Here is a 20232-nt window from a genome sequence, read left to right as displayed (position 1 = left end):
AATAAAAGCAGTTGTCTGTAGTATGTCATATCTGTTCAATCATCCATTCTTCTCAATAAAAGGGAAATGCTCATCTTGGAGAGAGCCATGCTGTTGAATATTTTACAGTAGAGGTACTGGTGCAATTTTACATACATTTTTAAGATGTGCCAAAAAGGTACAAAAGCATAAGTTGACCTTTAATGGGAGGAAAGATTGCAAATCATGATCAGAAATCATGTCAGAAGGGTACTCAGAAAGTGCTGTCAAAGACTTTCAGTTAGAAAGCTTTTGCCTACTAAAGCAGGATTTCCATAAAGATAACAGAAACATCAACTGGTAAAAACTCTGTTGTAATTTACCTAGACTTGATAAAATTAGCTTTCAGCAAATGACTGCAGAAAAAAAAAAATGCATCATGTCAGCAAAAAATAGTTATAAGCAGACTTCTGTAGTATATAGAGAATACGCTGGGGACCATAAGGAATGTTCATGCACAGAAACAACAGGATGAATAAATTAACACCTCTGTTTTCCTCTGTTGTACCATACAGCCCACACATCTGAGGCTTTTCAGTTGAGTATTTTTTACAGGAGGTTCTTCCGAGATTATTTTTAAAAATAATTTATGAAGTTTTTCTACTTTGTGGTTTATGTATCATGTATGCCTTGCATGTTTTCTGTGTTGCTTTGATGGTTCTACTTGCCTCCCAGCCCTTGGGTTAACCTCTTCATCTTCAATTCTGTTGCCTCTCTGTATGACTAAACCCTACGTTAGCATCATCATCACCATAATCTTTCTTTGTTACCTTGTTCTCTATTGATATGTCTGTTACTGATATGGGAGGAGAGAGACAATCTGCTCTCTCTGTAGTTTGACTTGAAACTATTTATTCAGGATTTGTTAAATAGGTGAGGCTGATGGAGGAAAAGAGGGTAAGTGGAGTATCAAAGGATGAGATTTTCAAGCTATTAACATATTTTTATTTCTTTGCTTTTTATAAGATTCAAATCATGGCTACTAAGCTTGTGGTGGTCACTGTAAGAACTTTCATCCCTAGTTCACATCTTTAAGGCAATTTCCACAGAATATCGGTAGTTAAAAAAATACATTGAAAATGTAACTGAAACAACCTGTTGTGAGCAAGTGCAGTGCCTAAGAATTCAAAATTATCAGAGCATTTCAAGCTCTCATGTAGTGTTTTAATTTAGAAAATATTATAGCTGTTAGCCTAAATATTATACAGTAGTTCAGAGTTGCTCTCCTCTGGGAAATAAAAATGCACATATGTTTTCAGGCTTTTTTTTTGCCCCCTTGTGTTAAGAGTATGTAATTCTTTGTATGGATGATTTTGGCCAAAAGGTTTTCAACAAGTTAAAGCATCAAAATATTTGAAAACATGAAGATGAAATATTACTGAGCTTCTAGATGATAAACTGGATCTTGGATTCAGATTCTGTTTTTCATGCTGGACACTAAGCTGATTAAAGGTAACGCTGCCTTTCAGTTGGTTTTCGTACCTGCCTTTCATACTTGGTTTGGTTCAGGGGTACAGGCTTACAACAGTCTGTTACATACACTCAGGGAGCTGCTGCCAAAGGGCTTTGGCTGTAACAACCCCAAAATATCCTGGCTGTTGTGTTTTTGAAGCTGCTTATGACTTTTGCAGTGGTTGACTAGTACACTAATCTAGGAGCCTAAAGTTGTCCCATTCACATCTTTCACTCAAATGCTTTGCAAATGAGCACTGCTAGTATGGAGAGATGAGTGGTCTTCCTCACCGTGGGCACTAGAGCCACTGAAAGCCATAAAGGACTGCCACAGAGGGACGCAGCGCCTTCAGGAAGGAAGGCTTGTAGGTCAGGCAGGCCCCACAGAGCACCCCGCTGCTGGGAGCTGGCTGCCAGGGGGATGCTGACGCTCCACCTTCCCTGGGGCAGCCGCCTTTCTGCTTCTAACGCCCAGCCAGAAGGACTCTCCCGGGGTCCTGTCCATACTAGAGTGTTGTTGCCAAGGCCCGGCAGCGCAGTGCTACCAGAAGACATGCCTCCTGTCCATGCCTGGCAGTGGTGGTGCTCTCTGGCTTTGGACATGATGTGACTGGTGAAAAATGTGCTCCGCCTGACTCAGTTATTTCTTAATCACATCAGTGGTACTTCACAAGTGTCCGTGTATTTGTTTTTTCTCTTAACAAAAATATATTAAGTGGCCACATACACACAGTACCTTGATATTCCTTAGGCTACTTTAGTGTTGCATTGAAATATTTTTTAAAAGTGAAATTTAGCTTCCCATTTTCTATGAACAATCAATCTCTCTGCAGGGTGGAATACATGTAAAAATTTCCATACTTCGGTGATTTTAATCCCCAAAAAATAGTATAATTGAAAAAGGACGTGGCTTTCCTTTGCTAAATTGAAAATGTTTTTAATTAATGCTTTTGGAGAAATAAAGCAGCCATGTTGGGTACCTTCAGTGTCTCATAATTTAATACTGTTGCAGCATTTCACATTTTGTAAGTGCATTAATTTGACATGGGTCAGAGTTGCATATTATCTAGCAATGACTCTAGTTATCCATATTTTAAAGATGTCTTCTCTCATTGCAAATTGAAAAATTGAAATCTCTTTGGCTTTTAATCTACTAGCATGTCAGCTGAGTGGCAGTCACAGTCACAAAATTCACTTCTTTGAATTTTGATTCAATTCAGAATGTACAGAAATAACACTGATTGTTACAGTAGAAAAACAATTGTATACCTTTAAAGAAACTGGGTGTTTTTAACATGTTTGTGTGAGGTAAAGAACCTTATAGATTAAAGTCTAATTGCTAAATTTCTTGAATCATGTGTCTTTTTTTTTTTTTTTTTCCTCTTATCGTGTGATTAAACAAATTATACAGGAATAGCTCTGCTATGCCAAGCCTATCTGCTAAGCTGGCTGTCCGTAAAGACTTTGAGCAATCAAGTGAAGAAGTTGATGAATGCATTTAAATTAATCAGATGTTACTACAATATTAACTGTATATGTTTAGCAGGGAACTGCACTGACTGTGAACATTTGAGATTTGTTGTTCTTGCTGTGTTAAACATGTAGTGATTTATGCAGCATGCATATTTCATTCAACGTTTATTTTTAGGGCTATCAGATTCTGAAATTAGCCTTAAAGTTGTGAGGTCTGGAATGGCTGACTCACTAATGAATGTGCATCAGTTTGGGAAGGAAAAAAATCGCAGCACAGCTTACAAACTCATGGATTTTGTTAAAATAACATGAAGTTTATATTAAAAACTGGAGAAAACTGAACTAGGTTAGGTTACCACATTAAACCTGCATTTTTTATAGATCATGTTGCTTTGCATTTAGTCTGTGACCACAGGGCGGGGACAGAACTTGATATGTAAAATCATGCCAACGATGGTGAATCAGAGCTGTGAATTTCAGGTTGGGTTTGGCTTTTAGTCAGATCTTCTATTTTATATTAATGCAGAGCCAAATCCTTAAATTTTTCATTTGTCTTTAAGTGTGTTCAGATAGGGACGTCTCCCATTGTTCAAATATAAATTATCAAATACTGTTCCACTAGTGTAGCACAATGTGATAAAGTTTCCTTTGCTATAATGTTGACTGCACAGTGTTTTGGTGATATGGGCATATGGTGGGTACCAGCTGACTGCAAAATGTTGTGTGATAGCAGTGTTATGTAAACATCAAATGATTACTAGTTAGAATTAGGATGAGTGGCTAATGTTTTTCTTTGTGTCCAATCTAGTCATGACACGAAGTCCTTTCACCTGTTGGATTGATGTAAACATCAAGTTTAACCTCTTTGTTGATAGTAACTCTGAAACTGAAGTTTCTAAGAACTTCTGGAGCAATTATATTGCTTTTTTTCACAGATTGCACTTTTTAATTCAGTGTGATAAGTAACAGGAATAATTGTGTTTGCGTAACAATAGACTGCGAGAATTGGGACCTTCTTGAGCACCCAAGGCAAATTTAAATATGACCTACATGGTTAATACTCTGAAGTACCTAATTTTCCACTTTAAACAGGACCCATGCTGAAAAATTATGAATTAACTGTTTGCTGCAGAATGCCCATTTCTGGCTTCCAAATATATTTTTAATGCCCTGTGTGGCTTGCTTTCAAATGAAATTGTCTGCTCACTGTAGACTCCATTTATAAACTGCATATAAATAATGTGAAAGAATACTGTAATCTGAGAAATACTACCTGAGATAACTCTGTAGTTATGGTCACCAAGAGGAAGAAAACACCACCTACAGGAACTATGGCAGGTTTGATATTTATTTCCTTTTTACTTCCTTAGTACTCTTCAAACTTCTAAAAATCAACGCTGTTTAACTTTTTAATCAGACAAACATTACCTCTTCAGATTCTTCCTGTCCCTCCAACTTCGTTGCTCCCAACTGTTGGCAGTCTCGTGCTTATGGGAGACTATTTCCCAGAATCACAGAATGGTTGAAGTGGGCAGGCACCTCTGGAAGTCATTTAGTCCAATCCCCCTGTGGAAGCAGGGACAAATAGAGCAAGCTTCCAAGGAATACATCTCATGATATGTTCTTTTCCTATTCTGCCTGTACAAAGCAGATGAAACCCAGCTCATCTTGGGCAAGAAGAGCCCCCTCTATGGGCAAATTTAAGTGGCACTGAAATAATTCTGTTTCTTCCAAATTTGCTCACTCCAAGCCAAGGATTGTGTCTGGCCAGGGCTGAAGAAAAGTTCCTGTCCAGAAAAAGGTTCCATGGCAAATGGATGCAAGTCATCCAAGAAATGCTAATTAGTTAAAAGGATTCACTTACGAAAACAGGCTCTGTGCAGGAGATTCAGGAGTGCTTATGAAGAGATGCTTTGGGACGGACATCAGAATTCAACCTCTCCTACTCAAAGGTAGAACAGCTAAGTGAAAAACCTGCAGTAATGTACACGAAAAGGCTGCTTTGGAGCAGTTCTGCGTGCATGAAATTCTAGTCTTACAAAATGGAAGAACTTTCTCTCAGGTTTGTAAACTAAAAGCTAGAAAGCTGCATCAGTGATGGAAACATGTTACTTTCACTTCCCTTTGATGCAAAAACAGATGAGTCCACATAGACTCCAGATTGTTTTTCTGCATGGTCTTCAAAACGTTTTTCTTCCCTTCACTGACTACAAGCACAAAATTATAATAGATCTCTACAGTCAGATCTTAACAGGTCAGTTAGTGCTCAACACCATATTTGGATCAGGTATGTTAGTCTGATTCAGCGTCTCAGATGAGGATGTAGCCTGTCACTTCAGCTTCACATTCATCTCCTAAGTTATTCTTTGAATGTTGCAGGAACAAAATTTTCTGGTGCCTTCTTTTAGGGATGATGTAAGGGCTCTTTTGGCTTGAAGAAGACTGTGAGATTCCATCTGAAATTTCTGAGAACGTTGTAGTGTAATTTTTAACTCTCCTGCTCTCTTTTTTTTAACTCTCTTTCCTACTGCATATCTGACAAGTATAAGTCATGGAGTGAGTTGTACTGGAGATTCTCTGGCAAATCAGGGATCACTGCTCCCCTTGTGATTCTGCTTATGAAGATAACAGTGGTGTTTTTTAAAAGGACCGTGCCAAAGGAGATAACCTGTTGTAGTTCTGTTCTCCAGATGTGTACCAAGGAAGGATCTGCAACACCAGTTTGTTAACTGAAAAATCTGACATTTTACTCCAATCTACTTTTGTTTGGGGGAAGAGATAAGTACAGTCAATGTGCCTTTGAGTTAAACTTAGCTCTGCTCTTTTGAGAAATGTCTGTGACACTTATTTCATGTCACAGACCAACATAATACATACAATAGAGAGAAATTCACTCAGTGAAATAGGTATTGCCAGGTAATCTTATTGTAAGCAGAGATTCAGTGTAGGAGTAATCTCCCTTTTGCTGAGAAATCCAAGAGCCTGGCAGCAGTGTGAGGCCAGCACATGTCTACTGCAGAATGGTAGGGTTTCCAAAACCCACAGCAGGAGACCCCACAATCTGCAGTCACCTGCTCCATTGGTGTGCCTGAAAAACTCAGGGTGTAGCTGTTGGTTCCATGGATTACACTAGCTTTGTGATCACAACAACCCAGTTGTGAAAGGATAGGGTGCAAGTATTGGATTATCTCATTCATCAGCTTCTGCACAGGCTACCTGGGCCTTGCAGCCAAGTGTGTAATTGAGAGGGGTCACTCCCATCCTGACAGTTTGGCATGGGTGCAGGGGCGGGCCTGCAGCGGCATGTCTCCCCTTGGCAGTGTCTTAGCACAGCTCAGAATTTCCTCTGTGGTGTCTCCCCTTGGCCGTGTCTTAGGAGGGCTGTGAGTTTCCTCTGTCGTGGCCAGCTGCCATTGTGCCTTGGGAGTGAGGGGAGGAGCAGGGAGGGAGTGATTAATTCCCAAACCACTATTGCTCCCGTGCATGCCCAGCCACCCCTGCACTCCTAGGGAGGATCTGGTCCTAGAAGACCCATGCAAGAATAGAGATTTCTACTTTGGGGATAATCTGGTGTGCAAAATAGTACAAATCATTAAATAGTTTATTGTACAATAGACAATTGTAATTATTCTTCTTAGTGGTTTTATTCATATGCAGTTTAGGAAGCTGCTAACAATAGTTATTGTTGCTTTAGAATATTCAAAAGGATGTTGTAAAATGAATTTATTTAAGAGTCCTGAAAGAACTGTGTTATATATATTGCAAATCTTCAGTGACATTTGAATGACTGATGTGTTAGGTTGTTGTATTTTTTCTTTAGGTCTGTGTTCTGCAGATACTATTACAGGATAATCTACTCCAGATAATAAAATAAAGGCTCCTAAGACAGGCAGAAAATGCAATGGAAAATCTGTGACACAATCTGCCTTTCATAATGTGTGTGGCTTAGCCTCACAGCCTAGTGAAGCCTCGGAAGCCTGAAGCTTAGTGTAAATATTTCAGCTATTCACTGTTGTACTTGAAGGTCCCTTAAACAACCTAGTTTCAGAGTTGTTGGTATTACTTTACTGCCTTGTCTACCTTATAAGCCATTACTCAGATGAGCTGGGCTTCTTCTGCTTGGCTGGTGGGTACCTGTAAGGCCTAAGTTTATATGCAGACCTTCACAGTATGAAGGCCCTTCACTCACTGAAGGCCCCAGAAATCAAGCCTATTGTACAAACTGTTTGTACAATTAAGTAACATGCCTTTACCTATCACAGTATTTACTATTTCATTACTTGCCAAGATTTACAGCCTGTTTTGTGGAAGGGCCAGAACATGAAGTTGTCAGTGTTCTTACTCAGTGGAGAAATGAAGCTCACTTGGGCCAGCACAGAAAGGCTTTGTGCTTTGCACAGCCAGGACAGTTGAACTGGCATTAGTGTCCTGCTTGACAGGAAAGCGATTTTCTGCTGTTTAAACAGCTTTATTTATTTATTTATTCCTAGTCTAAAAAGTCTTTTTAAGAATTACGTGCTCACTGTAAGAAATTGCGATGCATGGTTACTTCTAATGTCCTTCCTCATCTCCATCTTTCCTTTAAAAAAATGTTATTAGCACTAGAAGTACATTCAGTGACGAAAATGTATCAGGTAATGCTTTTCTTTGCCCTTTTCTTGGGGGCTAAAAGAACAGAAGAGAGGCGAAATCTCTGGGACGTGAGCCCAGTATTCCAGCCTGAGAGACATTTTCATTTTATTCGCAGAGCTTTGTGAAGTTTGCAGTTAATTCATGAACACAGGAAGGATAGAAGCTACAGTTTTTGTATAAGGTCATAGTATATAGACTCTTCATTTAAATTCTAAATGCTAACTTTTCTCTGAGTGTCATTTGCTCTCACTCTACAAACAGTGTAGCTGCTACTTCAAGACATTCAGTGGGAAGGAAGTGTGTAATTTCTGTTAAGGTACATATATTTCTCCACTTGCCTTGGAAGGCTTAAAAATGTTTCAGGAAGGAAATTTTCCTTCAGGATACAGTCTGATTGGATAAAATTTCATGAGCTTTTGTCAGTTTCTCCAGATAGACCACCAATAAAGACTGAAATAAATCAGTTGAAATAGACTTTGTCACTTGAAATACACCCTCCTACATCTAAGGAATAATGGTTTTATTTTTTGTAGGCTAGTTAAGGATTAAGGATTTGCTTTGATTTTGATGCTGTTCAGTTAAAATATCAGAAATTCTTTTCTTCTGCTTAATGAATTTGGTTTAAGAGGCAAAATACTACCAAATATGCAGGGTGGAAACACACATTAATTTTCCTTTGTTGTCCACGGGATGGAGAGATGCACCAAAATGCACCTCTCACCTTTAGACACTGAATAACCACGCCACAGGCCTTTAGCTCTTAAAACAATTAGCACGAACTTAAAGTGAAATGTAAATGACACTTTAACCTTCTATAAAAAGAGAAAAACTTAACTGTCAGTGACAGAAATGACCAACGAAGAATGGTACAGATGCTCTTTCTTTTCCTGGGTGGTTATTAATTGTGTCTGCATCATCAGTATTCAAACTAACTCATTCTTCATTAGTATACTGTTGTTAAGTTGGCTGTTAAGTCACAGAAGTCATTTAAAGAAAAGGAAGTCACAGCATAGACATCAGATGTCTGAAATTTTATTCACATTATGACAAAGTGCCATTGGTGCTTTTAAATTCTAAATGTATGGCTGCTAAACCTGGCAGAGATTTCATTTGTTATTGTTTATTAAAAATAACGCTACTGAGCATGAAAGTAGGTCACATATGGTATTTCCCTGTTCTGTAATTATAGACTGTATATGACATGAAAATTTGTGGTGAAACCTCTGCAAACTTTAATAGTGTCAGTGTTTTACTTTGAAAAATTACTAATTCTCACCTGGGAGGGAAGTACAGAAGTATCCACTGAGCAGCTTAAGTGGCAGAGCCTGGTAAGAGAATTGATTACCACAGAAACTGCAGTACTAAATGTTCTGTATTTGGAAATGCACAATATATCTGCATGAAATCAGATCTCTAAGATGGAGTTCCCAGATGGCAATATGTCACAAGCTCAGCCATATGAGAATTCCTGAAGAGATGCAAAAGACTAAAAACTGAAGAAAAGTGTCTGTGCTGTGCATCTCTGCTGAGTTTCTCTCACATTTCTGCATGCAAACAAAGTAAAATTCTTGTCCTTGTTAAGGTCCTTTGCTGTACTGCAAAGGTTTTATGAACTAGTCGCTGTGTCAGACCGTTGATAGTTCTCCAGATAGCTAGTGCTGCTCGTCTCATCGGTCACTGTCCTGTGCTCCTAATTTAGTTCACAAGTATAGTAATAGCCATCATAAGACTTTTAAAGTCTGTGTAACACCATGAACGGAGATGTTAGGAGGTCAAGTGGAAGTCTAAAACTGCTGTGGAAGGTAACACTGCTGCTAGGACTAGGTGTTTCACCTAGCTTTCCTTTTGTCAAGAGAGCCATGACACACTGTCAGATGTCTATGAGGACTGGCTGAGAGAATTGGGGTTGTTCAGCCTGAAGAAGAGGAGGCTCCAGGGATATCACAGAGTGGCCTTTCAGTACTTAAAGGGGGCCTATAAGAAAGAGGGGGAGGGACTGATGTGGTTTGAGGCTTGGGGGGGGGTGGTCTCCTAGGACCTGGGAGGGTCCCACGGTAGAACAGTTTATTCCCTCCCCTTCCTCCCCACACTCTTTAAAAGGGGCAGGAAGTGGGTGCTTCGCCCCCCTGCCCTGCGGCTCTGGGTTCTGGTCAGCTGAGAGGTCAGACCGTTCTCTCTTTCCACGCGGTCCGAAGCCATCTGAGACTTGGGTTTTGTTTATCTTGTTTAGTTTGTATTTCCCCCACCTTTGTATATATTTTTACCTCCCTTTTTTGTTTTCTGTTCCCTGTTAAACAATATATTTTATTTTTATTTAACTCCCAATCGGTTCAAAGCCTCTCTCTCGCTCGCTCGCTTGGGGCGGGGGGGAGCACATAGTTCTGGTCCCTGTGGGTCCTGCCCTGAAGCACCTTTTACATGGAACCAGAACATGGACTTTCTTAGGGAGTGTAATGATAGTATGAGGGCTAACAGTTTTAAAGAGGAAGGCGGTAGATTTAGATTAGGTATTAAGAAGTTCTGCACCATGAGGGTGGTGAGACACCCAAACAGGTTGGTCAAGGAAGTTGTGGATGCTCCACCCATGGAAGCGTTCAAGGCCAGATTGGGTGGAGCTTTTGAGCAACCAGGTTTAGTGGTTGTATCTCTGCCCATGGCAGGGGAGTTGGAACTAGGTGATCTTTAAGGTCTCTTTCATCCCAAACCATTTTATGATTCTAAATCTAGGTTATTACTTCAACTTTAATTTCCACGTTACTTTCAGCATGTTCAGCCCATTTCAACCTAGGTGTTTAACTGGATTCTCTATAGCATGGCATCAGCTACTCTACTAGACTAAATGCAATGACAGGTAGCCCACCTTCCCATACAATCTGGGGTGATTTTAAAAATCTCCATATGAAGCAGCTTTCACTGTTTTACATTCTGTGAGTCCAACAGGATCTTTAGGTTCCAGCTTCACCTCAGTCTCAACAGGATGTTTTACTTGTATTCTTGCTCTTGCTGCAGCTTTGTAAAGTTGGTGTATGTTTTCACTTAGGTCAGTGTACTGATGTTGCTTATTATGTGTTGTCTGTAAATTTTATCATACGCAAAGGAGAAGAGGAAAAGACTCTCTTGGATCCTGACAGTTCATGTGATCTCGGTGGAATTATGTCAGATTTATTTTAGGTTTGCTGTGAACTAATCAAGCCCCTTCCCTGCTATGGTATTTACTTCTTTGAATGTTGTAGAAGAGATTAAAAAAATAATGCTGTGAATTTTTGAAGACATTAAGAGCAGTTGGTTTTTACAGTTCAGTTTTTTCTTCTCTGAGATGCATTCAAGAAGGTCATTTTATAAACTCATGTTTGACAGATGAACTCTTGCAGGCATTTGGTTTTGTTATGTGGGGGAAAATAAGTATTTCCCTGCTAATAGCCTAAACAAACAAAAGATAATCAGACTTCCACTAACCAGCTGACGTCAAAAATGTGCTGCTTATCTTTTTGTTTTCCTTTTCTGTACATAATGCCTCACTTCCATGTAGATGTTTTAGATTCTGTATTTTACTGTTTCTATCACCAAAATAATAATTATTTTAGACAATTTTTATTGTATTTGCATATGATGATGTCAGTGTGGTACCTCTGGAAACCTTAAATGAAATGCATGCATGATCCTGAGAAGAATGGATGAGATCTGGCTCATCTGAAATTAGAAACAGATCTTTGGTTGGTTTCAGTGAAGGCAGCAAGAGAGTCAATAGGTACAGGGGTTAAGTAGGGAGCTGGGCTTCTTCTCAAAGTTGTACATGTAACTAACTACCTTACTTTGTTCCCATCACAAAATGATGGAAGTTCACAGCACTTGTGGAATGCACGAGGAATTAAGGGACCTGGCTATCCAGTCATTGCTCACTACTGTACAGGACTGAAGATGATTGAATGAAAAAAAACAACCCTCAAACCCTCAAGATCGATATATTAGTAAAATATGTTAATTAAGAAGATGTGGCCTTTCCTTGTAATTTGCCTGACATGGCATCTAAAAATTTTATCAAAGTCTGTTTAGAAAAAGGTAGTAATAGTAGAAATAACACAGTTGTTGTTAACAAACATTCAGAAAGTTATTCCACTAGGAAAAAAACCTCACATTTCTTTCTGAGAAGTGGTCAGCTACCTGATGTAACCCTGGCACTACATTTTAAAATGCATTTATTTTTATTATTGTAATTCTAGGCATCCTAATAATGACTCAGAAACCTATTCCATCAAGTGCTCTACAACCTCATAATAAAATGTACACCTTTGACTTGAGGAGCTGAAGTCTACAAGTAGAATATTAGGAACAGGAGATGTGGCAGAGAGGAGAATGGAATGCTGTGAGCTACTGACATGGCATTCTTGGGTGATGCTTTTGGTACATGAGCAAAATTACTGGGTTTGTTTTGTTTTGTTTTTGAGACATCTGTGCAAAAGGGAAATACTGTGGCATCTGCAGAGGAAGGTAAGTTCCTTGGAAAATGCCAGCATTACTTCTCCTAGCTTCCAGGAATATTTCCTTGAAAAATGTGTCTAGTGAAGGCTAGCATCCTAATCTAATTAGGAGCTGGAAGAGAACCTATTGATACTTGCTAGGCTGATAAGTAACAAGAGGAGAGGCTGAGAAAGGCTTGAAAATTAAGACAAGCAGTTTATGCAGCATGGAAAACCAAACAAGTGGAAGGATATTGCCTTCCAGAAAGGCAACCTGAAAACCAAGTTTTCAGAAGTATTCAGGATGTGTTTGAAGCAGGCATGAGTGTTGACATCAGTGAGGAAGCCAGCAAGGGTCAACTTTGAGTGGAAAAGCTGTATTTTACAGATGTTTGCAGGAAAAAAAGGCTGTAGAACAACATTTAAGGACTTCAGGAGAGGTTCAAGATGGAGATGTGTGTTATACAAATGCATGGCTACCCAAATGTGAATTTTCCCACAATAATTTGAAGCACTGGGGTCTAGCTGTGGAACGGTACAAAATCCTTTTTAAACTTGTTGATGCTGAGTTACCAAATGCCTACATGCAGATAGCGGTGGAGTAGCTCAGATTTTCATTTGGCCAGAAGGAGTCAATTATAAAAGAAGGTAAAGGTAAAAGAGGGTAAAGAGAGGTAAAGAGGGATGGGTGAGAGAAGGAAAAGGAAAACTCAGGTAGGACAAAGTCACAGAAGCAGTAAGATGGCGTGCTTGCTAAAAGAAGGACACAGCTGTCTATGCCAGAATGATGCTGGAGTTTTTTTTACTGCATTTTACTTTTTTCCCATGGAAGAGTTGTGTAGATCACGTGCAGAGCCAAAAGCAAAACTGAGAGAAGGAAGTGTATCACATAAAATTTTAATCTGTCTAGGTCTTGTTAATTCTGTAGTTACCATCATTAGGAAAACCATGGAAGTAAGTACTGAAAGCATATAAAAAAATAATGATTGACAGTTCTATTCAATTTAAAAAGTGGAGCTTAAGTAAGAGGATTTTTGTTTGCTTGTTTTAAATAAAACCAAAACAGAATACCAAAGTAGGCGACAGCAGAATTAGGTATTCCAGTGCAGTGTAGGTTCATGAATTTAAATTTAGAAGTCTGGCACTGAGTTCCTGTCTTTTTTCTATTAAAATTATATGTTAACATTTTTGTGTCTTTAAGCCAGTATTTATAGCATCACACTATATAATCTAAAGTTTCTAAGCATCTTGGCTCTATTGCTATCAAATGCTGTTGCTTAGAGTTCAGAAGTTAATTAGTGCACAGGCATGAAGAAGAGCAAGTAGGTCAGATAATCAGTATGCTGGTGGGTTAATTCAGAAGATATAAATCTAAACGCTGAAGGGAAATGATTTTTCTTACAGACTTCACAATTTAAGTATAAATTGTGGTTTTGCTACACTTGTTATGCTAGCTGTTGTCAGCTCATCAAGAAGTCAAGTTTCACAGTGAGTAGATCCATCAGCATGGATAAAATATGGTGTAAATTGTTTTAAAGTTGTATCAGTAGGCTGCACCACCTGAAAACCTACCTCAGAAAGGTAGCATGAATCTTCTAAGGCTGTGGCTAACCTGTGGCTTAGGGATACCTTTCTGTAATTCTCAGCTTTCTGAGAGTTCTGCATTATTATGCTTGTACTTCTTCAGCAGTAAGTCTTTTAGGGCAGCAAAAGACACAGCAATGCTGTTGCTTGTGGCTATACGACAGCGGAGCCTCTCCCTCTTGTCACTTCCTACATAAGTAGTAAGTGGGAAAACATTTGATTTTTATCTTAGTGATGTATTTGTTTGTGTTATTCACAGTGAACTTGGATTCTTTCGAGAGGTTTCTTATCAAGAGTTGGAAAGTTCTTTTGTGCAGATGTGTTAATGTAACCAGAAATGCTAGAATAAAAGTCAGGAGCCATACCAGTAGCCAAGTAACAGCACTGTTAGCCAAGTCTGGATTTACTGGAATCCATCAGACTGCTCTTTAGCTGGAGATGTAAAGAAGTATGAATCTGCTGTAATACTTTGGACCTGATAGGTTAATATATTACTCTTGACAATAAATTACTTGATGGATTCATTTGAAGAAAAATATGGCTTAAAGGTGGAATAAAGTAGTGGTGAATCAGGCTTCTTATCCCTCATAGTTATTATGCCAAAAGCAAGGTAGCAAATAAATGCTGCTGGTGGTGAGCATTAGGTTTGCTCATTAGAAATGCAGAGTCATGTACAAGTCTCCAGTGTGATCTCATCGGGGAACATTGCCATAAGGATTACAAATGGCTTTCAGCCTGAAAATCAGTGTGTACTGCTTTAAACTTCCAGTAGGGAGTTGGCAATTTATCCTTCAGATAATCATCTTGTGTTAAGTTGAACATCTTACAGTAACTTTTTTTCTACATGATAAACCAGGTCCTATGAATAATTTACTGCAACTGGCATCCCACTTCAGCTCTGAAGTCTTTATCAACTCTGGTGGTTTTTCAAGGTTTAATAATAAACTTGCAGCCAAAAATCTCATTGCACTTAAAGTCAGTGTAATTTCAGTGTTAACTGCAATGGGAATGACAAGTTAACTTTTCATGAATAGAAACTCTACACCACATTATTGTGAGGACAAAGCCATGTGTTTGTGTCCAAGTAAGCAGAGTTCATTTACCTTCCCTTGTACTCTACAGCATCACGGGGGCTTGTGCAGATTTTATTTTCTGTAGGTGTTTGAAATAATTTCTCTGAGGAAAAAAAACCAGCTGAATTACCTGAGCCTTCATTGCTCTTTTGGCAGATTTAGGATGTATTCTGTACCGCACCACTGTGACACACACACATATAAGATGTTAATATCCCACCGAAATTATCATTCTAGTGCTACAGGAAACCTTCCATTGCAATCGAGTTGATAATTTTCCAGAAAGAGCAGAATCTCCTTTCAGTTTGCCAGGCCCTGATAGACTGGCTGACCTGTACCACTGAAGTCTGTCCCAAGCTTTTGGTCCGCTCTGCATGGCAACTTTGTGACTTGTGCTTAGCATAATGCCTCCCATCTAAACAAAGGCAGCCCCACGTCTTCTCAGGTGACCTCCAACACCAGGAACAAAGTATCTACTACATAGATATGCTAGACTCAGTGTGAGTTATCTCAGCTCTAACCTTTTATAAAATCACAAACTATTTTTTTTCCAATTTTGAGCATTTTTAAACAGATCTGCTTTTTGACCACTTTTTATACCCACTTTATGCCCCTGACACTTGCATGTGCTGTGCAGTTTTTTCCAGTAAGCACTAGTCAGAACTCTCTGGCTGTATGAGTGATACTTGAAGATCACAGCTGAAAGCAGAATTTGTCTAGGAGGACATAGGTGGAACAGAAGGGCAAAAGAACCCTTTGTTCTGAATGTAACAATTGAGATTTAGGGGAGACTGTGACTCCAAGTGTGAACTCTTCCACGCTCCTCTTCTAGGCTGACTTTGCTATGTGAGATTGCATCAAGAGGGTGCGGAAGTCCCTGCATTCCCTAAAAATAAGCAAGGGTATAGCTCGGTCCAAATACCTTTAATTACTGCAAAATTTCTATCTTCTATTAGTTGATGGTGATGTTGCAATACTGTAGGAACAGATATACTGGTAAAATGTGTTTTGCCTAAATCTTCTGAACTGTTTTAAACAAAAACAAACAAAAAAATCCCTCAGCTTCCATTTTGTGCTGAAGTGGACTGCAAAACAGCTTGAGTACTTGTTGATGCTTGTTAAAAGCATCCTCTTGAAGAAGGACTGTTGTGGGTATTTATCTATTCAACAACTCATTTAAATCACAAGTACAATCTTTTTTATAGGGCTACATGTAAGATGCTAGAATGTGAGCATCATTTTAATCTATAAGATCGTATTTTACCTGCATATCAGTTTAAAATACAATAATTAAAAGTCACGTATGTGCATACTCAACAAGCGCATTATGAGGTGGCAATTCAGTTCATGTAACTCAGATGGTTAATCTCCTATTGCACACCCCAGAATGGTAATTTGTGCACCATTTTCAAACTAAAAAAAAACGCCCAAATACTAAAACCACGAAAGAAAACCCCCCACAAAACCCCCTCCAAAACCCCAATAAAAAAGAAACCCAAGAAGTATTTTTGAAAATTAAAATAAGCAAATAGAACCAGGGGGATAGAGTGTGAATGCAATTAAAATATTTTGGTAAATACATGACATTATCTAAAGGGTGGCTTTACTGTGGTTTCATGTGTGATAGCTTTGGGTTTCAGGCTAGAAGAGCGCTTAGAGTTTAATTGGTAGCGTCAATAGTTCATTCTGTTTTTCCAAATGAATGTCCACCCTTCATCATGATGTAGTTACTCTTGTGCTGTCTCAGTGCACGGTCTGTTTTCATCTTTGGTTGAGGGAAAGGAGCCAGGGACTGTCCGTGGGTTTTAAGAAAATTTCTCTGGCCAAGTGCAACACAAACCAGTACCTCGCTGTTGGCTAGCACGCTACTCAAGTAGTGTATGTAGAGGGTGGGTGCTTTTGATGTGATCCTTCCATTAGAAGAAACATAGTAGTCAAATTACCTGTTTGTATAATATTTTCAATTCTAAAATAAGAGAAGGTTTATTGGATAAGATACTAATGTATTTGTAGTAATTAAGATGTGGAATAATTAAATAATATCCATGTTACTGGACAAGTAAAGCAACATCCTGAAAGAGCCTAGTTGGAAGGACAACTGCCACTGTACCACAGTCTGCTTCAGTTTGAACTTATTTTCACTTGCCACTTCAGAGCTGAAAGGTGCCTTTGCCAATACTAGGTAAGAATACAAGATTTCACACCTCTTTTTTCTACATTGGCCTACAATGAAAAATGAAGTCATCTTAGCAGATAGGGCAAGTTCTCCCAAGATAAACAACTAAAAACGAAGATTAGGCCTGCTAATTATCTGTGTTAGGCATAATTGCATTTTATTTTTTTCTATTTCTGTAGAGTTTTGCCAACAAACAGAACTGGGTCATTCCCCCAGCCAGAACCATCATTCTGCTTCTGCCCAGAAAGATGCTCAGACAAGCAAATTTTTGCTGATTTGATATCAAAAAAGCTGGTGGGGTTGCACTACGAATTAGGCTTGCTTTATCCAGGAAGATGAAATGGTTTCCTTCTGGCCATTCTGTGAAAGGCTGAGGAGACTGAGCTAATTAAAACAGATCAACCCTGAGGGTTTGCAGGTACATCAACTTTTTTTTTTGCACAGCAAACCTGAGCTAAAGTGGGGACTTCTCAGTTACAGCCAAGCCTGCTCATTTGTTTTTAGTGGCTGATGTGTATCTTTAAGAAAAGGGAAAAAAAAAGCAAAAACCTTTGGTTTTCTTCCACCAAGTTTTCTGTGATGACAATGTGCTGAAAAAAAAAATTAATAATTCCTATTAGTAAAAAAATGCAAATAACTCACAATTGCCTTCTCATTTTTCTAGTAATAATTTTAGGTAAGAGACAAACGAGCTGCAACAAAATGTTCATCTGTAAAGTCAGCGTGCTGTAGTAATCCCCTTGAACAACTTTCTTGATCTTACTGCCTTGCTGTATTGCTACCTCAGTATCGCTCAAAAAAGTAGCACCTAGATAGATCTTAAACTATTTAAAATAGCTGCTGTTGTTTTTTTCTAATCACTTATTGCTTTTCTAAAGCATCATTTTTGTTTGCAGTATTGTTAACTATGGATGGAGTCTGTTGGGCTGTGGTTTTGTTAGTCCTTCCACAGTACTTAGATTTACTTCAATCATTAACAGCCAACCATTTTGGAAATGTGCACTGCTAGGCCCTTTCATTTCCCCTTCTCCAGTAAGGCATGCCTAAACTATTTGACTTTTCTGTATTCTGACTCTTAAAACCTAGACTCACCTCAGTTCAGCCAGCTCAGATTTCTGTTATCATTTCTGTCAGATGAAAAGATTGAAACTTGATGAAGGGGGTCAACCTTTGAGCAGTGTATAGCATTAACGGCAACTTCAGTGACTTTTACGCAAGTGTGTCAGTTTACATTTGCTGTGGCTCTGCCCTGGAAGTGTTCCAGGAGTGTCAACAAGAGACATCATCTTGCACAGAAACACCACCCTTTCTTTTGACCTGTATTTAATTCATGCGTTGACTGATTACAGCATTCATTTTCAGCTCCCAAATCACTCCTCAGTCTTGTTTTGTTCAATTTCTATCAATACTCTACTATTTGCCATTAATATTTTATCAGCATTTCCATGAATAAGAACACACGTATAAAACAAGCTACAACATCAACAAAAAACAGATACCAGGGGATAGTACCATCAACCTCTGGGAACAGAAAAGATTCCCAAATACACCCTGCGTGACTTCCAGCTCCCCTTTTGTTACAGACACATAGAATGGGTACAGTAAAATGACAGGGATATTAATTTCGAGCTTCTGTCCAGGTCTGGTCTGTTGTGACTCTGATACCACTAGAACTGTCAAAGCCTTCCACCCACCCTTATCAGATAATCCTGCTAAAGCATGATGTTGCCATTTCATATTTCTCATGATCCCCTCAAGAACAAGGTCTGATTTTAGCAAAATAAATTATATTTGTGATTAGCAAACGGACATTTCTGGCATAGTCCTGTGTTACCTTTCTGGGCTTTTATGCTATCTGTCCTGTTATCTTCAGGAGGACACATAACCAACTCTGTCTGGCAAGTTCAACTTCCCTACATCCTTTTTTTTTTTCCCTAGAGAAAACCCCCATGTGTCTGTCGTCAGAGTGGAAAGAATTTGTGTAGTATTATAGTCTCATGCCTTCAGTTGTAAGTGTAATCACTGAGGCCTAGGAGAGCACTCCTTTGCTACAAATCCAGAGCAGCCAGCATCTCGTCCCTTTTCCAGTCTCTTATGTCTGTGTGTATTGACATACACAAAATAAAATGAGAATAAACAGCCTGAAAGATGACCATTCTCTTCTGTCTCCTGCCATGTATCTGTCACAAGCTGCTAATAACTTTTTATTGTGTACCAACTGCTAATAGCTTTTTATGTTGTATACTGGATTTTGGTTATCTACCTCAAATTTGGTTTTTAGCATTTGCTTGTAGAAAACCTTAATTTATCTTTTTTTTTTCCTGTAATATAAAAGACTGGGATCCTTTCTGCTGAACTCCTGTGCTGATGTTCTCTTTTCTTACCTCTCCAGTTACATATTTTCCTCAGGTGAAACAGTCTAATAAGAGTTGGTGGTAATATTCTAACTAACCACACTTCCTGCCAGATGGTGTACATCTTGCTCTTGGAAAACCCGTGGTGCACAACCAACAGAAACAAAAGTAAAAAGGCACATGATGAGACAATAATTTGCCTATTATTCCCCATTAAGTAGTTAACCAACATTTACTTGTTGGGAACGTTTAATTAACGGTTAATTTAGAACAAATTTTGAAATGTTGTGTTACCTCTTGCATGAAAAGAAATAATTTAAAAGCCACTGTGGGGTCAGCCTACTGCTATTCAGCATATTTATCATTGCCATTAGCTTTTTGATAGAAGTGCTGGTTCTGTCTAGAGGCCACAAATCTTGTTTGTGCTTCCTGTTGCAGAATGTTTATTACACAAGCAATCAGCAGCTCCACGTGGGTGTTCTGAGTCCCACTATCGACGATGACGACAACAGGTGCCTGGTGGATGTGAACAGCAGGCCCAGGCTCATTGAATGCAATTATGCCAAAGCGAAGAGAATGAAGCTTTACTGGCAGTTTACTCAGGTAATTCTTACTCAGCAGCCACTTCATAAAATTCAAAAGCTCTATTTCTTTATCCGAAGTATGAGTAATGTGTTTGCTAACAGAACAGAACCATATTTTTTCTTTCTTTCTTTGCATGGAGCCGGGAAGCTGTTTACAATTGATTCCAACGTCAGCTACCTCAGGAGGTTATAAGAACTTGCATTATATTTTCTGGGTTCACAAGAAATTATTTGTTTCTAAGGCAGAGAGACTGCTGCAGTATTATCTCCATTAAAAAAAAAAAAGTGATTTTTGGTAGAGTCAAATGCAAATTAACCTATTTAGGAACAAGAAACCAAAAGCTTTTTTGTTGTTGCTTGTTTTTTCTGGAAGTAAGAACTCAGAAAAGAGGGTAGTGGGTCACTGATGGTAACAGCCTCATCATAAGC

General features: G+C 38.8%; 1 protein-coding gene across 1 annotated transcript in view; it reads left to right on the top strand.

The window, feature by feature from the left end:
* Window positions 1-19996, top strand: part of LOC103777718 (polypeptide N-acetylgalactosaminyltransferase 18-like) — a gene marked incomplete at its 5' end in the record, with an annotated part of 34636 nt that extends 14640 nt beyond the window's left edge. The window contains one exon of the mRNA XM_008945280.1: window positions 19658-19996. Coding sequence (XP_008943528.1) covers window positions 19658-19996 — 339 coding nt within the window. The remainder of the gene's footprint in view (window positions 1-19657) is intronic.
* Between the last annotated feature and the right edge of the window lie 236 nt (window positions 19997-20232).

This window comes from Merops nubicus, unplaced genomic scaffold, assembly GCF_000691845.1.
Source record: "Merops nubicus isolate BGI_N331 unplaced genomic scaffold, ASM69184v1 scaffold8740, whole genome shotgun sequence".
NCBI classification, from domain to species: Eukaryota; Metazoa; Chordata; class Aves; order Coraciiformes; family Meropidae; genus Merops; species Merops nubicus.
The sequence above is the reverse complement of the archived record's forward strand: the minus strand, read 5'-3'. Positions and strand labels throughout refer to the sequence as shown.